General features: G+C 29.6%; 1 protein-coding gene across 6 annotated transcripts; it reads right to left on the bottom strand.

The window, feature by feature from the left end:
- Window positions 1–936: 936 nt before the first annotated feature.
- On the bottom strand, window positions 937–21,606 carry LOC145192931 (protein O-glucosyltransferase 2-like). Of its 6 annotated transcripts, none has more exons than XR_016447560.1 (11): window positions 21,269–21,606; window positions 17,433–17,604; window positions 15,400–15,602; window positions 14,885–15,084; window positions 5,691–5,768; window positions 5,162–5,331; window positions 4,825–5,059; window positions 2,426–2,621; window positions 2,136–2,225; window positions 1,380–1,505; window positions 937–1,115 (listed from the first exon to the last, which is right to left on the bottom strand). XR_016447560.1 is itself a non-coding variant. In XM_090072714.1 (11 exons), exons 1-11 carry the CDS (start codon window positions 21,315–21,317, stop codon window positions 1,098–1,100), a joined length of 1,551 nt encoding a protein of 516 aa, XP_089928840.1. In that variant the 5' UTR covers window positions 21,318–21,606; the 3' UTR covers window positions 937–1,097. The 6 variants fall into 6 exon arrangements, 5 of the variants coding, with proteins under 5 accessions (XP_089928840.1, XP_089928841.1, XP_089928843.1 ...); XM_090072714.1 differs by having other exon boundaries at window positions 2,412–2,621; XM_090072715.1 differs by lacking the exon at window positions 21,269–21,606 and adding an exon at window positions 17,680–17,816 and having other exon boundaries at window positions 2,412–2,621.

Genomic DNA, 21,606 nt, shown 5'->3' with positions numbered 1-21,606 from the left:
TCCTGTTCAGTGATGAATCGAAGTTCAACATCATTGGGAGCGATGGCATTTGCCGTGTACGTCGACCGGCCGCAAAACGCCTCGATTTACGTTACTGCCATAAGACCGTGAAGCATGCTGGAGGCAATGTAATGGTCTGGGGGTGTTTTTCTGCTAACGGTCTAGGTCCAATACATCGAAACGATGGAATAATGGACCGTTTCATATATAAAAATATCCTGAAAGATGTTATGTTACCTCATGCTGAATGGAATATGCCAATAAAATAGGTTTTTCAGCAAGACAACAATCCGAAACACACTGCAAAAGTAGTCAAGCAGTGGTTTCAAGACAACCACCTATCGATGATAGATTGGCCGCCTCAATCTCCGGATCTCAACCCTATCGAGAACCTGTGGGAGATCGTCAACCGCAGAATTAATCGTGAAAGTGTTCGTAATAAGGATCAACTGTTTAAACAAATCCAAAAGGCCTGGGCAGCGATTCCACAAAGTTTAATTGATCACCTGATCGAATCTATGCCTCAAAGATGCAAGGCTGTGATCGACAACAAAGGATTCGCCACGAAATATTGATAGCGAAGGAAATCAACTTTTTTTAATACTTTTGATTAATTTTTTAATTTTCGTATACAAATAATGAAATTTGTGATGAATAAAACTTGAAGAACTTTGTCTCTAAACAGTTACATAGTTATTTCTCTAAATTGAAAAAATGCAGCACTTTTATATAAAGAAACTAAATTAGCATTATTTGGTTGCAAATGTTTTGTCCAATACTGTACATATCACTTTTGATATATAAAACATATACATATCACTTTTGATATATAAAACAAATGAGTAGACAATTAACTTTTTTAACATAAACTAAATCCAAGTTTTTTTTGGTTTTTTTGGTTTTTAAAATTATTGTTAGAGTTCAATAAAAAAATCATAGCAAGTCGTAAGTTAAACTCTCAAAATAAAACTCATTTACAGTTGGTCAATTTCTTTTTCGTTAAATTTGAAATTTGCATCTCAATATTTGATTTGAAACGATGTTTAAAATTCCAGACTTAACGCTGATCCAGTGTTTAATTGAAAAGTTGATGCCGATTATAGTTCTGTATGTTCCTAATATCAAGAAGAAAAAAAAAAAACGTTAGAGCAAGAAAAACATTAAGCATAAAATAAATTCGAAATTTGTTATTGCGGTACCTCATTTATCTCAAAAACGTCATTTATCCCCAGCCTTTAAGTTCAGATTAATTAACTTAAATATCTGATTAATTTTCGTAGCAGCAAAATTAAACAGTAGAGCGATAAACCGAGCGTTGAACCTCATTAAATTTCTAAGATGTTTTTACGTTAAAATTAACTTTATAAAATTATATTAACCTTTACTTTCGCTGCCTTCTTTTTTTGAACATTTCGTTTACAGTGGCAACTTTTTTCTTCAGGTTGCATCACCTCTTCCATTCCTTCACGAATAGTTGGTGGAGTTGACTGTCTCCTGGCATATTCCTATTCAAAGATATTCAACGATATTCAAAGATAAGTTGTATCACAAATACATGGAAAAGTTCTTCATCACTGCCATTTTTTAACTACGTCATATACTTATGTAATTTAACAACAAAAACCTTTTCTAATTGTTCTCATATTTGATCAATGTGCAATTACTTAGTGGACTTAGTGGAGATTGAAAAGATTTTTGGTCAGTTCGTGAAAATTGTCTGGTGGTCCTTGTTGATACATGAACGAGATCTGGTGCAACTTTTTTTTCCAACAAATTTTAGAAAACAAAACAAACAACTTTTGATAGTTGATTTCTTAAATAAAAATGTTACTTTAATTTGCCGGATTTAATCTCCATGTTATGTTATGATTGTTGCGCAACAATACAGCTCATTTTTAATTTTGTTTTTGCTCAGTACAGCATGCAATTGCATGCTGTACTGAGCTGCATGCTGTACTGAGCAAATATGAAAAACAAAATTAAAATTTTAAGGAAAAGATTGTTAAAATACTAACAGAATAAATTATCAACAAATGTATTGTTCATGTATTGCCCATGACATAAAATTTATGAAAATAACTTTAAAGTAACATAAAATGTAAATCCAAAAAATAGTTAAGAACTAAAAGAAGTACCTTTAAAAGTAAGTAAGTATAACAGTACAAATTGTCAGACAAGAGGTTGTCACGAGCATAACGCTGACCTTCCAGAGCAATTTTTTGTGCCTAAATTACAAGTTTTCATATGAGAAAATCATTAAAACTTCTAAGAGCTGAAAACTTTATAAAAATATTTCTGTATCAAACTCAAAGCATTTAAGAAAAAATGCAACTTTATTTTCTTTGTTTTTTTTTCCGTTTTTTTGTTGTTTTTTTTCAAAACATAAATAAATACACACGCAAATAACAAACTTTTTTATCATTACGAATTGCCCACAAAACTTTCTCTTCTAGATTGCTCAGGTCCTTATTAAATGGAATATAATGCTTCATTGGCAAAAGATCTCCATAAAAATGTTCATAGTACTTTGAATCTTGTTTAAGAATAACTGAATCACCTGCCAAAAGGTATGGGAATCGGTATGCAGCCACTGTTCCATCAATGTTCAGTTGATATTTATACTAAAAAATGTATTAAAAATTATTCATTAACCACTTAATGCTATATATTGCTATATAATTCTCTCTCTCTATATATATATATTGAGGTTGACACATCTAAGAATTGAAGTTTATTTTTGTTACACACACATAATTTGTTAAAACTTCTTCTGTAAAGATTTCTTTTTTTCTTCATTATGCATTTTGGCTGAAGAATGTCATTATGCCAGCATGAAACTTAGAATAACAACAAAGATATCATCTTTTCTGTATTTTCGACAAATAAATAAATACACATACACACATATATAGCATTTAAATATATTTAAAAAACTTCACATCTTACAACATGCTTTAATGGAATATTTTTTTAGCCTTATCTTTATAAATTGTCCAAACCTGTTGTACATGGTGTGATGGTGCCATCAATAAACATAAAAGGTTAACAGAGGCACGTTATTAGTGGTAAAAGTCAACATACAAGCAGTAAGTTGAGGGTGGGTTGACAGTAATACACATAAAAAACATATTAAAATTTGTATTGTTGTTGTAGTATTTTAGAAATTCAGGGTGAAAAATAAGTGTAAGTGGCAACTATATTTTAGACTGTTAGTTTATTGCATATTCTGTTTTATATATAAAGTGCTCATTTAAAACTGTTAATACATACAGTTAAAACTGTAGCAATCCAACTTGGACCCATTACCCGCGCACTCATTTTTTTATATTTTTAGTTTATTATATGATGGACTTTATATGAAAGCTTTTTTATGTTGTCCATGAGTATATTATAAACAATAATAGTTAAATATTAGCAACTACATTTACAAACATTAGTTATATAATTATATAAACATTAAAGCCAATAACTATAAAGATTATTTCGATTTTTTTTTGATAACTTAGCTTTATTATATTTTAAACTCAATAAGTATTTGTTTTAATCACAGCTTTTTTTGCTTGCAACTTGTTCATTAAATTTTTTAACTTGATACTCTTCATGTACTTAAAAGTTAATTACACAATGTAAAATTTTTTACTCTTTTCTCATTCCTGAGTACAAAGTTAGTATTCCTTACCTCCTATGCCTAAAACATATTGAAAATAGCTTTTGTGCCACAAAAACTTTTTAGGATACTGATACTTTGAAATTTGTCTGTTTTCAAGAAAATTCTCAATTCGTATTTAATTCTTAGTAGTTATCTAGAATATTCTAGAAGTGCTAGAATTGTCCAGAAGTTTCTAAAATTTTCTAGAATTGTCTAGAACTTTCATAACACTTTTAGAATTTTCTGGAATGTTCTATGACTGTCCAGTAGTAGCCATGCAAGTATAAAAACATAGGTGACTCAAACCAATATCTTAGCTTGTTATTGCTTAGAAAGAGAATAGCAAACTGCAGTTAAGGAGCTATTAATTATAATAATTGCTTTATTTAGATGGCTTCAACCAGTAGATGTACTACAGGTTTGGACAATTTATAAAGATAAGGCTAAAAAAAGCATCTTGTAAGATGTGCAAGGCTTACAAGGGATACTTCAGCATTCCTGTCAAGGATCAAGACAAGCTCTGGGCACCTCATTTCACATGCAAAAATTGCAAGGAAATTCTTAAAAGTAAGGTGAACATATAGTGCTTGCTGGTAGGAGAATGCATTATATTGTAGAATTTGGATGTATTAGATCTTACAGATTGGCACAGGGGAGAAAAGAGAGCCATGAAAATTGTTCATGAGTTTGATAGCTTCACTATCATGTGTTTTTTTATGAGACTTACGAAAAATTACAATTTTCTTGTATTGTCAAAGTTTGAGCTGAATGCTATTTTTTTATGGACTGTAGACATGAGCAGTTATAACAGTTGGAAATCAGGGACAAAAATTGTGTTACATAGTTTTATTGATGAGTTTTTATCTATACTTTAATCACATTATATTGAGTTTACTCATAATTATTATACATATTTATCATAATTTACAAAAAAGTTAAAATGCATTTAAAGTAAACAAATATTTATGATAAATATTTTGACTTTGTTTACTTTAAATGCATTTTAACTTTTTTGTAAATTATGATAAATATGTATAATAATTATGAGTAAAACAATGAGTTTTTATTGCTAGTAATAAGGATAGAGAATAATATCCCAGTTTCATACAAAATATAAAAATAAACAAATATTTATGATAAATATAACAAAAAAATCATAATCAAAAAATACATACTTTAAAAAAGTCATAAAAAGAGACTCGGTTTGCAATGGGTCCATATTTTGTCTCATCATGTTTAAAGAAAAAGTAATTGGTGATTCCTACATCAAAATTTGAATTATTTCGATAACGGCTAACTAAATCTAATCTTTCCTGGCAGCTATCACGACCTCTAAAAAAAGCTACAGGTTTTTTTTTAGACCAAGAAGGGCCTGTTTTTCCTTGAATTGAAGTCATATCAAGCGAAACTCTGTAAAATAAAATTATATTAAGAAATAAACTTTTAAAAAGTAAAGAAAGTTTCTAAAGAGCTAAATTAAAATCAGACAAAACTTTTTGTCATAATTTTTACCTGCCACCAAATGTCTCAAGAGTAGATTCAGTTAAGTCATAAGTAGGCCAAACAAGATCAAAAGTTTCATTTGACCCACACCAGGAAAATATAGGCATAGGATCAAATCTTTTAGTAGTTAATGGCCAATCTCCAAGGTTTGTAAAAAACTCAACATCTGGTACTTTTACCTAAAATATTAATGACAAAACAATGCTGTTAATATATCATGAAATACATAAGAAAAAAGTTCATATAAATTATCATTACATTCAACTGATGGGATATGGCAACTCTTTCTAATAAAAGAACATTATCTACAACAGACAAGTTTTTTTTTTTTTTTTTAGTGCTTTTGTCAATATGATTAGGGATAAGTGAGTTAAATGAATTAGTTTTGTAATATTTAAATCTTTTTAAGTAAAGGTCAACTTAAAGTTAAACTCCAGTTTATTATTAGTTAATAAACTACATAGTTTTTTAAAGATGGAATAAAGATGGGAAAATATGAAGAAAATTTTTAAAATATTTTAATAAAGAAAATAAACACCTTTCGAGTAACAGAAAGCAACCAAGCATCAGTAAACATTTTAAAATCATTGATAGTACCATAACACTTCCGATAAACCTGAACAAAATATAAAACTATGTAAACAAGATTTTATAAACTAAGTTATCTTGAAATGATCTGATTAAAAATTGTACAGGAATACATTTGTTATTGTTTAGTACTAAAAAATATATATACTTGTAAAATTTGATCAAAATGCAAATAATAGATACTACAACAGAAGTAAATGCAAGAAAACTGAAAACTAGAATGCTGGTGAAGAAAAAAGCAAGAATTGTAAAAATTGTGAAAGAAGACTTGAGCTGAGGAAATGATACAAGGTACTCAAAGACCTAGAAATTGGTGGAAACAAATAGATTGAAAAAGATCTTTCTAGACAAAAAAAACTGAGAAATTCTATTGAATGTGAGCTGAAAAGAAATCCTAAGAGACAGTTACTTAGTGACTCTACAAGGGGAAGAGTAGGTTAAGGACACCAGTGTTGCTCAGCTTCATGAAAAACCATGGCATCCCAAATGTTTACTCTGATGATTAAACTTTCACTATTTGGCCAGAACAAAATACGAACAAAATACGTCCAAAAATAAAATTTCAGTCTAAACCATGCTAACACTATGGTTTAGGCTGGAATTAGCTCAGATGGTTCAATGATAGTTTGGTCTTCAGCTTTTTAGTAGAACTTGGCTTTAGGCCGTATGGTCATAAAAACCATCCAGTTTTTGCAAGAAGAGACTCTCTATGTTTGGATATGTGGCCTCCCTCTTTAGCTGACTGCAATTCCTTGAACTTTTCAATTTGATCTGCAATAGAATCTTCAAGACTAAATCAGAGAAGATCTGGTGCATACTTGAGTCTGACCTAGTGCAACAAATAAGGAAAGCAGTCTGGCTGTTTTAAAGCTGTCATGAAAACTCGGGGAAGTTATATTAAAATATAATTGTACTTTGAATTGGTGTAAAATATTCAAAATAATTTCATACTGCATATCTATTATTACTATATTTAGCAAAAAAAATCAAGTTTTAGATTGTTTCAAACTTATGAATACCCCTGTATGTATGTATGTATGTATGTATGTATGTATGTATGTATGTATGTATGTATGTATGTATGTATGTATGTATGTATGTATGTATGTATGTATGTATGTATGTATGTATGTATGTATGTATGTACACTTAACCACAAAATAAACCCATCACTTATAAATTCTGACTTATTTTGAAAAATTATATGTATTTCCTGGATTTATCAATTACAAAGATGATAATGTTTGTTACGCCTTTTGTAGGTTTTATTCTGTTTTTGTTATTTAATTTTGAAATTATAGCAGCTTTTCATAAGTAGCATGTTTTGCTGTAATTAAACCCCACTTCTAAAAGAAAAGTATATATTGCTTTTAAATTGTTTTAACAGTAGAAAAGATCACTGTCATTTGAGCAACACATCTGGTTGCAATGCAGTGTTCTAGACAAAATTTAAGTCACAATTAATGTGTTGCAGATGTTACCTTGTCCAATGAGGGATTAACAAATCGCAAACTTGGTAAAAGATTTGGAGTGTCTCATACAACAATTAGTAGGGTTCTAGAAAGGTTTGTAGAGACCAATGATCACGCTAGATGACTTTGCCAAGGCATATGAATGGGGAAATACATGATTGGGGACAGGTCTTATTTACAGATGAGTCAAGGTTTTGTCTTGTAAGTTCTGCCACCCAAGAGTGTACAAAAGACCAATTGAAAGATATTTTGCTTGCAACATTCTAGAAACCACTTTATATGGAAGCAGCTCATTGATGGTATAGGGCGGAATATCTTTAACAGCTCGCACAGAGCTTTTATTGTTGATGGTGGTTGTATGACTTCTCAATGATACATAGCAGACATTTTAGAACCTTTTTTGGTACCTTTTGCACCGTACATTGGAGATGGATTCTTTCTTATGCAGGATAATGCTAGACCACATAAGGCACACATTATCGCTGAATACTTAAACAATCTTAAATTCATGTTTTGAAGTGGCCAGCTTTCAGTTTAGATATAAACCCAATAGAGCATCTTTGGGACATGATGGGAAGCCGTGTTAGAAGCCAACATCCACCACCTAACACTCTAGACGAGCTGTGACAAAGTCTTATCTGTGCATGGAAAGATATCCCTCAAGAAACGATTAGATCTCTAATTGAAAGAATGCCATGGCACTGTCAGGCTGTAATAACATCAAGAGGTGGTAACACTAGTTATTGATTAAGTCAAAATGTTTCAATTTAAGCTGTATTAGTGTGCATAACAATAATAATCATTTTACTTTGTTTTGTTAAAAGTCAATTTTATTATTATCATCAAAATAATTGTGTTCAAGTATTCTATTCTTAATGTTTGTCAAAATATATAATAATATTGACTACAACTTAAAAAAATTGAAATGTATAAGTGGTGTATTAATTTTGCGGTTAAGTGTATGTGTGCATATATATATATATATATATATATATATATATATATATATATATATATATATATATATATATATATATATATATATATACAGTACTGTGAATAAGTTTTAGCCCACCATAAGTTTATAATTATTTTTGATTTTATCATAAAATATATCATAAAATGTAAAGGACTTATGAAGTAAAAAAAAAATTAGGCTTATAGATACATTTATTATAAACAAAAATATCTAGAAATAATTTCATAAAATATGATACAAAAAGAAAGAACAATTAATACTTCGTAAGTCCACCTTTTGCGTTGATCACAGAAGCGAATCTCCTGGGAATAGATTCATATAAATTTGTAACAAAATTTTGTGGAATATTGTCCCACTCTCTTTTTAATATTCGAAAAAGTTCTTCAACATTTTTGTGGTTATATTCAGCTTTTTTTTTATCCAAATAATCCCAAACATGTTCAATAATGTTCAAATCTGGACTTTGAGGAGGTCAGTTCATTACTTCGAGAACTCCCTCCTCACACATGTCCTGTAAACATTTTTTGGCCACTCGGGAACAATGTTTGGGATCATTGTCTAATGAAATTATTACCAATTAGTCTCATTCCAGATGGTATTGCATGATGTCTTAAAATTTCTTTATACTGTTCTCCTGTCAGTTTGCCATCAATTCTGATTAAATAACCTACTCCAGATGATGAAATACAACCACAAACTAAAACAGAACCTCCCCCATGTTTGATTGTTGGATGTAGACAATCAGGGCGATAAGCCTCTCCTACCCTTCTTCTTACATACTGTCGTCTTCTGCTACCGAAAAATTCAAATTTTGATTCATCTGTTTATAGTACATGGTTTAACATTCCTTGCATCCAATTATTATGCTGTTTTGCATATTTAAGTCATTTTTCTTTATTGCCAAGATGTAGTAAAGGCTTTTGAACTGCAACACACGCTCTTAACCCAGCTTTTAGCAAATGTTGTCGAATGCAAAATGAGGAAACATTTCTCCCAGTCGCAGCCTGAATGTCTTTGGCTAGTTCACTGGAGGTTTTTTTTCGATTTCACAGAGACGGATTTTTAAAATACTTTATGTCATGTTTTGTAAGCTTTGGAGGTCTTCCACTTCGAATTTTATCCTCAAGAGATCCCGTGTTTTTAAATTTTTTTATTGTTTCTCTAATGGCTGTCTTTGAATATTTTGTTTTTTGGACAATTTGTCGTTGAGAATAACCTTCTTCATGAAGTACGATAATTTTTTTTACGTTCCAGTAGTGGAATTTTACCCATTTTATTACTTAAATAACAATAAAAATAATAATACAAAAAAAAAAAAAAAAGGGTAAATTAGAAGTTTCGCTCTCAAAAAAAAAACAAATAATATTAAACACACAATATCTATGAAATATCTTTGTAAACTGTAATATCATCTAATATGATGCCTTCACAGCAATAAATAAACAAAAATGCAAGAGCAAACTAAAAACAAACAAGCTGATACAAATTTGGTTTAGATCAGCATACAATAAAAATAAACACGTTAGATATCTAAATACAAAAATTTATGTAAACTTTTGATAAATATTGCTTTTGTTTTTTAAAATAGTGTTTAGTACTGTTTGAAGTTAGACATTATTTTATATTAAAAAATAATCGGAAGCTATTATTCAAAATCTGTTAAAAAAACATGAGTTTTAATGAGTGGGCTAAAACTTATTCACAGTACTGTATTACTAAATATGTTATTTGCTTACATTTGCGACAAAATTGTCACCATTAGCTCATCACATAAAAATTTAAAAAAAAATTCAATATCCTCTAAATTTAATAAAAAGCAATATTTTCAGTTAGCTAAGTCTTAAATTTAATTAATAAAACTAAAATTTCAAACATGATGACAATTTTGGCATATACTGTATGTATATATATATATACATATATATACATATATATATATATATATATATATATATATATATATATATATATATATATATATATATATATATATATATATATATATATATATTAGGGCATCCCAGCCACCCCAACTTTTTGCAAAGTCGCTGTTCAAAATTTTGCAACTGTGTTTCATCATATATGCACCGGAAATATATGTGTTTTTATGATTTTCAAAAAATTTAGCCAGCACAATCAAATTGAAGATTACATTATATTATTGAATTTTCATCTTTTTAGACTAAAATACAAATTAAAGGATGAAAAACGCAATATTTTCCATTGAATGATGTAATATGATGCACAATGTTCATTGTTTATTATAAAAATCGAAACCTCATTTATCTATTTAATCATCCAGTGCTAGGAACTGCGACTTCTCTTGAGAACAAGATGATAGTTTCCGCTGATCTGGAACTTTTTTTCGCGAACTTTCCACTACTTGGAGTACATCTTGAAACCTTTTTTTGTCCATTGTTACACCCAAGAAATCATGACTTTACTCCTCTTTATCATAGCTTTACTCTTTATCATAGCTTTACTCCTCTTTCAGCAGCTTTGTTGACTACTTGAAGACTTTGAACAATTGTCCTCAGTTCAAGAAAGTTGTCCAGTTTTGTCCATTCATTGGCTGGTGTTTGAAGAAACTCATAGGGAGCATTCACAATATGGAAAAACCTCATTGATCAAGGGCCAATCAAATCACTCAGTGACTTAATCTCCTCTGAAATTGGTTTAAGTTTAGGCTTTCCGAAGGATGCTCCAACAAGATCTGTAGTACTTCCAGCACTTTCAAATTGGAGGAGCCGGAGCCTCATACTCTCTTTGTCTTTGTCAGATACCATTTGTAAGAAAAGAGCCAATGGAACAAGCTCTTCATTCATATACCAACTATGTCTGCTAAGAGCTTTTATTCCCTTGCCAGCAATTATAGAATCATGGTATGCAAACTGTTTCAGTTTCTTGACTAAAATCAAACCGTTGACTGGGGCATCAGTTGCAAGTGGGCAGTTAATCCACCATTGCACGTAGACACTTACTGCAAACACACAGAAACGTTCTAATTTCTTGATTTGATTTTTGGTTGCAACTTCTGAATTGGGAAACTGCTTAATTATCTTTCCGGACAATAATACTATTTTCATAGTGTACAGAAGTTTTGCCATCCATCTTGCTTTGTGCAAAGCTCCAGGGTGCTTCATGCTAAACTTCTGAGGTTCGGATCCTTTTGTAACTAATAACAGGCTGAGTTCAATAAGTTCTTGGTAATCCCCTCGAGTGAAATTTAATGCTAGGAATTGATGGAAACAATTTGTTAAGCTTTCTTGTTCCTTTTCAGTTGCTCTAGGAAGTTCAGGATAGTAAAAATTTGCTTTATTAACTGGTGGAAGTTGTAAGTAGTGGCAAGAGCTACTACTTACAACTTCCACCAGTTAATAAAGCCAGATTAAAGCAAGTCTATTTAATCAATTAAAAAAATCTTTTTTTACAATGATGTTATTCTTCACACTCCAGGCAATAACATTTGAATTCTTGAGAATATCATGTGGGACAAATATGTGTTCATCAGATTTAATTTGCCTTTTGTGTCGTTCAATTTCAGAGCAGGCCGAGCTGGGTCCAGCAGTCCCCCCAACCGATTCATCACAAGAACTACTGGTTAACTCAAACTCATCAGTTTCTTTGAACATTATTGAATGGTCTCTTTTGGGAAAAGCTTTATCATAGGTTCTTTTCTACCTTTTCTCAACAAATTTTGAATGGGCTTTGTCAATTCCTGAATAAGATGCTTTCCTATTAGTTATCATGCTTAGCAGGAAAGCAATGTCTGCATCGATGGATTCTTTTTCCTTTGTTGTTTTATGTCGTTTTTGAAGTTCCATAGCTTGGAGAACAGATTTCTTATAAAATTTCATGGTAGCATCTAATGTTGACATAAATTTCTTGATTCCTGGGTTATCCAAATGTCTTCGATTTTCATTGTATTTCATTAACTTCATAAATTCATTATATTCTTCTTTAATTATTTTGCCAATGTTGTTTCTTCCACTTAATGGAGGGATATTTGACTTCAAATAATGCTTTAGGACATTATCAATTGTAAGAGATAATGCATCATTAAAGTTTAAACCCTTAAGGTTTGCAAGCAGGCAAAGAATTACTTGCTTCTTTGCTGGTAGTTTATGTCTCTTGATTTCCTTGTCATTGATACCAGGAGTGGTCACTAATATCATTTTTATATATTGATCATTATGTCTAGTTTCCATTATGATACATTTATATTATATATTAATCATTAGTAATCTGAAAAATAATCAAAGTTAGTTAAATAACAATACTAAACAAATATAAAATAAACATTCATAAGATATTATTACGAAAAATGTATATTTTTCACAGTATCAAACTTTATGTTGCTTGTGCTAACTCATATGTGATCAGATTGTAGAAAAAAATTAATAGCTGTTGTTTTTAGGCCCAAACGCCTTACCAAAAACTTGAACAGCTATCCACGACCAAATTTTGAGTTTTGTGGGGCGGCTGGGATGCCCTATATATATATATATATATATATATATATATATATATATATATATATATATATATATATATATATACATATATATATATGTATATGTATATTATATGTAACATTTACTGTTATAGTTGTATAACATAAATATACAAACTGAATTTAAGTTTAGTCAATTAATATGTATGAATTTGTATGTATCTACCACTAATCTTATTACACTACACCTAAGTTTTAGTTTTCTACATACATAAGTACCCAACTAAACATAGTTTACAGTTACCTTATCAAAATACAGTTAAAATTATAATAACTTGTCAACAAGTAGCAAAAAATAGATGCTAATAATGGTTGTGGGTATGTTGGTTGTATTATGCTACAAATGACCCATTAAAACTTGTTTCTGATGTTTATTTTAAATTCTTTTTATGAAATATTGACTGATCGCACAAATACCTCAGAAAACCTCCTTTCAGATATCATTCAGTTACCATACAAGCATGTGCTTCAAATATTTCTCTATACCTTTGTATTTCATTTCATCTGGATATGTATCTATATTACCTGTGTAAATTTCATCATTACCAGGTATTCTATCAGAATAGAAATACTTTTGATTGTCTTTAACAATCATATTATCTGACCCACATGATGATTTACCAGCTTTTGATTTAGTTTTTTTGACTATTGAAATAATTTTCAATTGTATTTAAGTTTTTTTTCATGTGTTTTGTAATGAACATCTGCTTGAGCTAGTTGATGATATATGGTTGTGTGACTTGATAAAAATTTTTGGGCAAATTTACACTAACTTACGCAAAGCTAATTTTATGCAGCTCTTTTCAAATTACCCTGATTCTTATGATTACCACACCTTCAATTGAAAACCTTTATGTTGCTGTTTAATATCTTTGTCATCTCTGCATCTCTTGATATTATTGCAAATAGTAGCTCTTGTGTTACCTTCTTGCATGAAATGATTTACCACAATAGCATCTGTATTGTGTGGATTTTTTACAAAAAAAAGCTTTTGTTTTTTCTTAAATCTATCTTTCTTGAAAATTAAGATTCATTTTGATTTAAATTTTTTAGATAATATTGCATCATGATACATGACTTAAATAATTACAAATAACTAAATGTGATTTTAAGGCATGGTATAAAAAACTTAACTTTCGTCTCAATCCACATGTATATTAAAGGATATGTTACACCCCAAAGCTTTATATGTTAGTATAAGGTTTATTTATTAAGCCAATGTAATTTTCTGCTTTATGGCTTCCTAGAAAACTTTGGACAACATTCACAAAACATTTCTAGTTGAGTTTTTCTTGATCATTCAATTTTTCTTTAAGCTTTTTTCTTTATCAATTCCTGTATTTATAGACCTATAAATATTCCTTTAATTTTTGCCTTACTGAGTTTGGGGAATTTCTCTTTCAGATAAAAAAAAAATCAACTGCCATCTTTTGGTATAGCTTTTACAAAATTTTTTATCAGGCTGAGCTTTATGTGTAATTGTGGTAAAAGTATGTCATAGGGTTCACTAAAGGATCACTTTTGATATTTTTATGGTCTGAGTAAGTCATTTAGGCTTGGACCACTTTTTCTTTATACAGTGATATTTTCTGTCTCTATGGTTCCATTAGCAAATTGATTCCATTAGCAAATTGGTTCCATTAGCAAATTGGTTCCATTTGCAAGTTCCATACTAGAATCCCAACTTTCAGATCGATTTGGAGGCTTTAGCACAGGCAGTTCAGCACTATGTCAGATGGATCTGTTGGCTAAAGACAAGTTAGGATACTGGATAGTGTGTTTGGACTTGGTCGTAATGCCTTTTGAGTCAAACAAAAATAACAATTACTTACATGATCCTTAGGTTCAGTTCAAATCATTGGTAAAGCATATGGCAAATGTCTAGGTTCTTGTTTAGCCCAACCTAATAGGAGTCTACACAACATTTATGTGGAATACAGGAAATCCAAAATAGTCTAAATAGCACTGTTCAATTAATGGTATGAAATTTTGATGTTGAGATGTAAAATTTAATTCTTCACACACATAACAAAAACTTGTTAGAACATGTCCATGACATATTCATGATGTAAACAATATAAATAAAATATAATCTGGATATAATTGAAATAAAATTCTTATATACTTTTAATGAGGGTACACCAACATAAACAAAAATCATCACAAAAATAGTTGCTTACTTTATTATTCTTGACTGTATAATGGCAGAATGCCACATTGAAACTCCTTGTGGCTGTAACCAACAAGCTTTCAAGATTTATTTTTGGAAATGGCTTTAAATCTTTTTCTATTTGTTGATAGCTTGTAGGACAAGCCATGTTTTTTGTCCATCGCTTTTCAGATTCATCAGGACAAAAACATTTTTCGCAATACAGCATTCCTAGAACAAAATTGCAGAAAAAAAAAAGTAGAAAAGTAGCAAATATAAAACTGTTCAATGTAATTTATTTAATGAGGTTAAGCATAATTAAATAGTAATGTTATTTTCTTTCAACATTTTTTTCCATTTATGGTATTAAACACTTTTATAACAATATTTTTTTACAGCCTTTTTTCCCTAAATGAATGCAAAATGAGAAACATTTGCAATTTAATACAAAATCAAATCATGTTTTCCTATAAAAAATAATTTACTAACTTTACATTCCCATTCACAAAAAAAAAAAGGAACTTTTATAAGTTATTAAAAACTTACCAGTTAAAGAAAATGGAGATTTACCAACATTCTCACCATTAAGAGTGACATAAACTACTATATTTTCATATGATGCATGTAATCGAAAGCGAACAAGAAATGTTCCATCATTTCTATCAATAACCTCTCGTCCAATAGCTACATTATCATAACTTTTAGATTTGAAATTTACTTGAAAAACTTGACCAGGTGATTTAGTTAAACTAAAAAAATATTCTAACATAAAAGCAAAGAGAAATTAAAACATAATTTCTCTTTGCTTTTATGAAAAAATGTGCGTGCATATATATAGTTTATACAAGGCAATTTTTTTATATTGGCCTATTTTTTTGATGATAAAATTGTCAAAACAAGATTTTTTCAAATTTTTTATCAAGGTAGCTTTAGTAAAGCTTTAGTTAACGAAATAAAAATATTTTGCAATGGAATTTATAAATGTAAAAATACAAAAGCAAGATATAACTATTAATTTGGTTTTATAAAAACTGGCAATTAAATTAAAAAGAATTGATTTCACTCAAAAAAAAACTTTATAAAAAAATGATAAATTAACATTTAAAGTAGCATCCTTTTGTTTTTATACATAATTGGGTCAACGAGGCATGGATTCAATCAATCTCATGCAATAATTCTTTGGCAATTCTGCCCAAATTCTGATAACTGTTGTTTAAGATTCTTAACTGAAACTATCTTAAATTTGGCAAGTTTTCTGCCAATCCAGCTCCATACATCCTCAATAGGATTTAAATCAGCAACAGAGCACACCAAGGAATAAATTTGTAGCCATTCTCATTGAACTATTCTTGAATTGAATGCACAGTATGTGTGGCTCCATCCTGCTGAAACATCCAACTTTTGCTTCTTCCATAAAACAGTGTTGTTTTAAACACTTTTCTAAAGTATCTTTCTAGCTTTATTGATTGATTCTTCCTGTATATATATTGCTGAGACCTGGACCTTAGTGAGAATTATACCCCCATATTCCAGTCGAACTTATAATCTTGGTATAAAATGGCAAGATAAATACTTTTCATGTTTATATCTTTAAACATACACCTTTCCTTTGCAAAATTTTACCAGATTTGGTATTGATTATTTCAAAAAATGTTTTATACTTAATGAAACTTTTTTGTTAGGGTATTATATAATTATCAAATAAAAAATATTATCATATTCAGAGGAAATGGAAGTCAGATAAGATTAAATAATTCAAAAATAAATTTTAATGGCCATTTATTCCCAGGTAAACAACCATTAATTAATTATAATAGAAGAGGGAAGTGTTTTAGATGCACAAAATAGGTGCCAATAAATATTTATACAAATACAAAATTCCAAAGAGTTAAAAGTATTTTGCTGTTTTTGTACTCTATTTAAAAAAGATGGGAATAAAAACAAGATTTGACATTTTCTGTGTGCAAAATTTTTAAAGTCTTTGGTTGTTTAAACAAAAACTCCTCAAATTGTATTGCTTTACTAAATTCTTCATGCTTGAATTTGAATCCTGTTATCCTAAATTTCTTTCTTCCTCTATTTTTACTGTTTTTGATTTACATAATCTAAAAAAATTTGCATCAAATTTGCTTAGGTAATAAACTATTACATAAATGTCAAATCTTTTAGCCTAAGATTCAACATGTACAAAGGAGAATTTGAAAGTTATTTAAGAATTACAAGAAATCTACTATTTCTACAAGTTTTTCTCAACAAAACAAGATATTAGGAACCAATATATACCAGACTAAAGTGTTCAGCTATGAGTGTAATTACTAAAGTTCAACTTAATTTAAAAATATTTTTGAAGAAGAATAAAAATGCAACTCATGAGGGATAGAGATGATAATAAAGAAAGAGTACGAAATAAGTTAGATCACTTAAAGTTTTTAGATAATAGGATTACAAAGAAAATTGGTAAAGAAAAAAGCATTTTTTTTTTTAAAAAAAAAAAACTGTTTTTGTAAGACCTTTAAAGATATCTAACATAAATCCTAAAAAGATTTTCTTATGGTGCAAACTCTTGTTTTAAAACTTACTTTTTTCCATCATCATTAACAGCTTGAATATAAAAATATCTCACAGGTACATTAAAACCAGTTCTTAAACCAGGTCCAAACACTATTGAAGTTTTTGCATTAACATATGCAGCATTAGTATAAAAACCACAAAATATCATACAAATTACAATGCTGAGCAGCATCTTTTTTTCTAAAAATAATGGTACTCAAAATAGACCCAGCTTTAAATAAATAGATACCTTGCAATATTATTATTACTGTATACCTAATATTCTTTTTAACATCATAAAAGTTTTATTAGATAGCCACAAAATTCGCTCACAAAACTTTACCACAAATATTAATAAAACGTTCTCTTTAAGTAAATTGCTTAATGCATGAAAAGGGTGACGTTAAGTCATTCAAACAAATAAATAGGAGGTATGTGCTTTTTAAAGGTAATAACACCTAAATACACATCACAAAAAAGATCATTGCGCGTCAATCAAAAAACCACAACCTCTCAAAGTTATAGGATCACAAGGGAAAGAGGTAGGGATAAGCTATATAAGATAAGAGATGTGCCTTTTATTAACGGGATCCAACAAGTTTTCTACAAAATTTTTTTTGGAAAACTAAAACTATTTCACATTTTTGCTTTAAAAAAAATACGGTGGAGAACATAGAAGAGTCATTTTCTCATTCCGTCAACTCCGTTACTGAAATTTTGTCCGACAGCTATAAAAACGCAATTCTTGTACAAATAACATAAAAAACAGCACCGTGGGTAGTAATACTTATCGTTAATATCAACTAGCATTTTATCGGATATTTCCAACTAAAATTTAAAATTTTGTGTGCATAATTTGTTAATCAAAATGTCGACTCCGTAGATGTCCTGCATCTAGGACTATATTGTTATACTCAATAATTTTTTTTCTTTTGTATTAAGGCTAATCGGGGACATAATTTGGTGCTTTAGACATGCTAATATATGGTATTTTAATACATGTATTAATTTACACCTTATCCTGTTGTAGCTCTTGTCAAAAACTTGCTGTCCCCACATTTTTTGTCCACTCCGTTACTACATTCTAAAATAGTCACAGGTTTGTAGTTTTTACTTATTTACTAATTAAAATAATGAAAAAAAGTCCAGTTCTATGGAATTTATTAACATTTAAAGTTATATCGTGCTGCAAGCATTATTTATATAAAAATGAGAGCCTAATTACCTTATTTTAAAAATGATATTCTTATTCGAAGTCTACTCCGTTACGCTTTTTTATTCCGTAAAATTACAAACTTTTATATGGCGTGTTTTAGTACTCTTTAATTATTTTGGACAATATAGCAATAAAAGATTTTAAAGATGTTTTCCAATGAGTAATGAGATATTATTGATTATGTATAATTATGTCTACTCCGTTACTTACACTCCGTGATTTCTTCTTAATAACGGAGTTGACAACAACATAACGGAGCTGACATCACGAATATAAAAATTTGATCAGAGAGTTTCTTATACATGATGACAATTCTAGAATAACAACTGGAAAGAAACAGACTGTAACAAAAAATAAAGATAAAAAACAAAAGCGACTACTACTCGATTTATCAATAAACCTTTATGAAAAATTTAGCGCGGAAACAACATTTCATATACAACGTTTACTCGTTATCGCCCATTTTTTGTCCGCAAACCGTCGGCTAAAGATAGAGATACATGTCTGTACAAAAAACACGAGAACATACAATTACTTTGTGATAAACTCGTTAACCTGCGTGTTTTGAAAGAAAAAAATATTGTCGAAGTAGTGAAACAAGTTTGTTGTAGTACTGATAGAAGAGAATGCATGTTCAGAGAATGTAACATTTGTTTTTAGTCTCGTGTTCAATTTCAAGCAAAAGGATTGCTAAAAGATGAAAGTATTATAGTTTGGTTCCAGTGGGAAAAAGAAAAACAGGAATATGAAAAGATGGGAGAAAAGAAAACAACAAGTGTTATCAGGAAAAGTGTGAAGCGTGGAACACTTAAAGATCTTAAATTAAAATTCTGTGAATTAATTCGAAACGAGCTATGCAAGCATGTTTTTATAATAAGACACCAGTTCAGAATGTTCAAACAATTTAAAGAAACAGTAAATGTGAACGAAGCTGTTACACATATAGATTTTTCTGAGAACTATGTGTGCAAGAATTTTGCTGCAATTCAATCTTCACATTTTGGAGCAAATAACAAGCAAGCTACATTGCATACAGGAGTAATTTATAAAATGGATGGACATCAGTCATTTACAACTATATCCGACTCTTTGAGGCACGATCCTCCTTCTATATGGGCACATCTGGAACCCGTGCTAATTAAACTCAAGATAGATAACCCACAAATTACAGATCTTCATTTTTTTTCTGATGGACCAACCACACAATATAGGAATAAGCAAAACTTCTTCTTATTCTCTACATTGATATACGAATTAAAACTTAATTTAGCCAGTTGGAATTTTTTTGAAAGTGGGCATGGCAAGGGAGCACCGGATGCGATAGGAGGATCTGTGAAACGTCAGGCAGATCAATTGCTTAATATGGGTTGTGACCTTCCAGATGCAGAAAGTTTATATAATTTTCTTAAAAATGGACATTCATTAATAAAGTTTTACTATATTGAGGGATCCAAAATTATTTCTTTTGACTCAAAATGTTCCAAAACATTAAAGGCTATTACAGGCACTATGAAATTGCATCACCTGCACACAGACAGAAAATTTAATGTTTTGTATCGAGATTTAAGTTGCTTCTGTAAGAGGGCTACAGTTTGCTACATGTTTTCCAAAAACATTAGCACGGTAAAAAAATATTTGTGTATTTTATTATTTTGCTTACTTATTTGCTTCTATAATAATTAAATTTATTTTAAGTACTTCCGTGAATTTCTTTTTAATATTACAGAATTTTAACAGTGATGAAAGCATTACTTCGGCCGGTGCAATGGATGTCAATGATGACCAATTTCAACATTTAAGCAACAATATCATTGATCTGGTTAATTTCGATGAAAGTTTGAATATCTTGTTGATTGAAGCAAATGAGGTTGTGAGCGACCACGACTTTCTTCACATGATGTATGGTAATGATCCAGTAACGGAGCGGACAGTAATTGTACAATTTAAATCCGAAAAAGATTTTTGTCGAGTTAGTTTCTTTATTTAAAGACGCTTTACCTTTTTTAAAAAGACAATGTACTGAATTTATTTGTATTGTGAGGGCGGTGGATTTTTAATTATTTTTTTATTATTATTATTATGTTTATTTTTTTTTTTTTTTGCAGTCAAGGGGAAGGGGAATGGGAATGGGAAGTTTGGGTTTGGTATTATGTTTGGATTAGGTATATGGAGGTTGGGAACGAGGTTAGTGGTCTGGGGAGTACTTGGTTAGGAAAGGGCTAGGTTTGGGTATAGTTTGGTTAGGAATGGGCAAGGTCTAATCAAAAAAAGGCTTAGCTTAAATTCGCCGTCCTCAGTATATTCTATAATATAAAACTCAACAATTGTTCTATTAATGTGTAATGGTAAGCACTCTTATATTTGTGTGACGTAAGTGTAATGGCGCGGATATGCTAAGGTGCGCGGTAAAGCATCCAACTTTTCAATAACAATATTTAACGCATATAGTAATAACAACAATAATATTAATAATCGAAATGCAAACAAAAGTACTTACCACTGGTTCTTCTTCTCTTACTTATTTTTCTTAATAAATATTCTCAAATATTCTCATCAATATATATTCTCTTAAAATTAACTCATGCAAATATCAATAAATCAATACAGATAATAACGCTTATTTAAAGTTACTCAAATATCTTTTCTTACCAATTCTTCTCGTAAGTTTCTCTTTAAAATCTTCGTAAATACTTCTCATAAAATTCTCTTTAAATCTTTAAAAATCCTTTTTTCATAAATTCCTCTTTTAAATCTCTTAAAACTCTTTTCTCATAAAATCTTCTTTTAAATCTCTTTAAAACTCTTTTCTCATAAAATCTTCTTTTAAATCTCTTTTCTCATAAAATTCTCTTTTAAATCTCTTTTCTCATAAAATTCTCTTTTAAATCTCTTACTCTTCTTAACTCTTACTTTGCCATTTTAAAACCTCTTCAAAAACTCTTAAAAACTCTCTTCAAAAACTGTCCTCCCAAAACTGTCTTCCCAAA

The sequence above is a fragment of the Hydra viridissima genome, unplaced genomic scaffold (assembly GCF_058129835.1).
Source record: "Hydra viridissima isolate aposymbiotic clone 2 unplaced genomic scaffold, HvirCarnegie_v1 scaffold_15, whole genome shotgun sequence".
Lineage (NCBI taxonomy): Eukaryota > Metazoa > Cnidaria > Hydrozoa > Anthoathecata > Hydridae > Hydra > Hydra viridissima.
The sequence above is the reverse complement of the archived record's forward strand: the minus strand, read 5'-3'. Positions and strand labels throughout refer to the sequence as shown.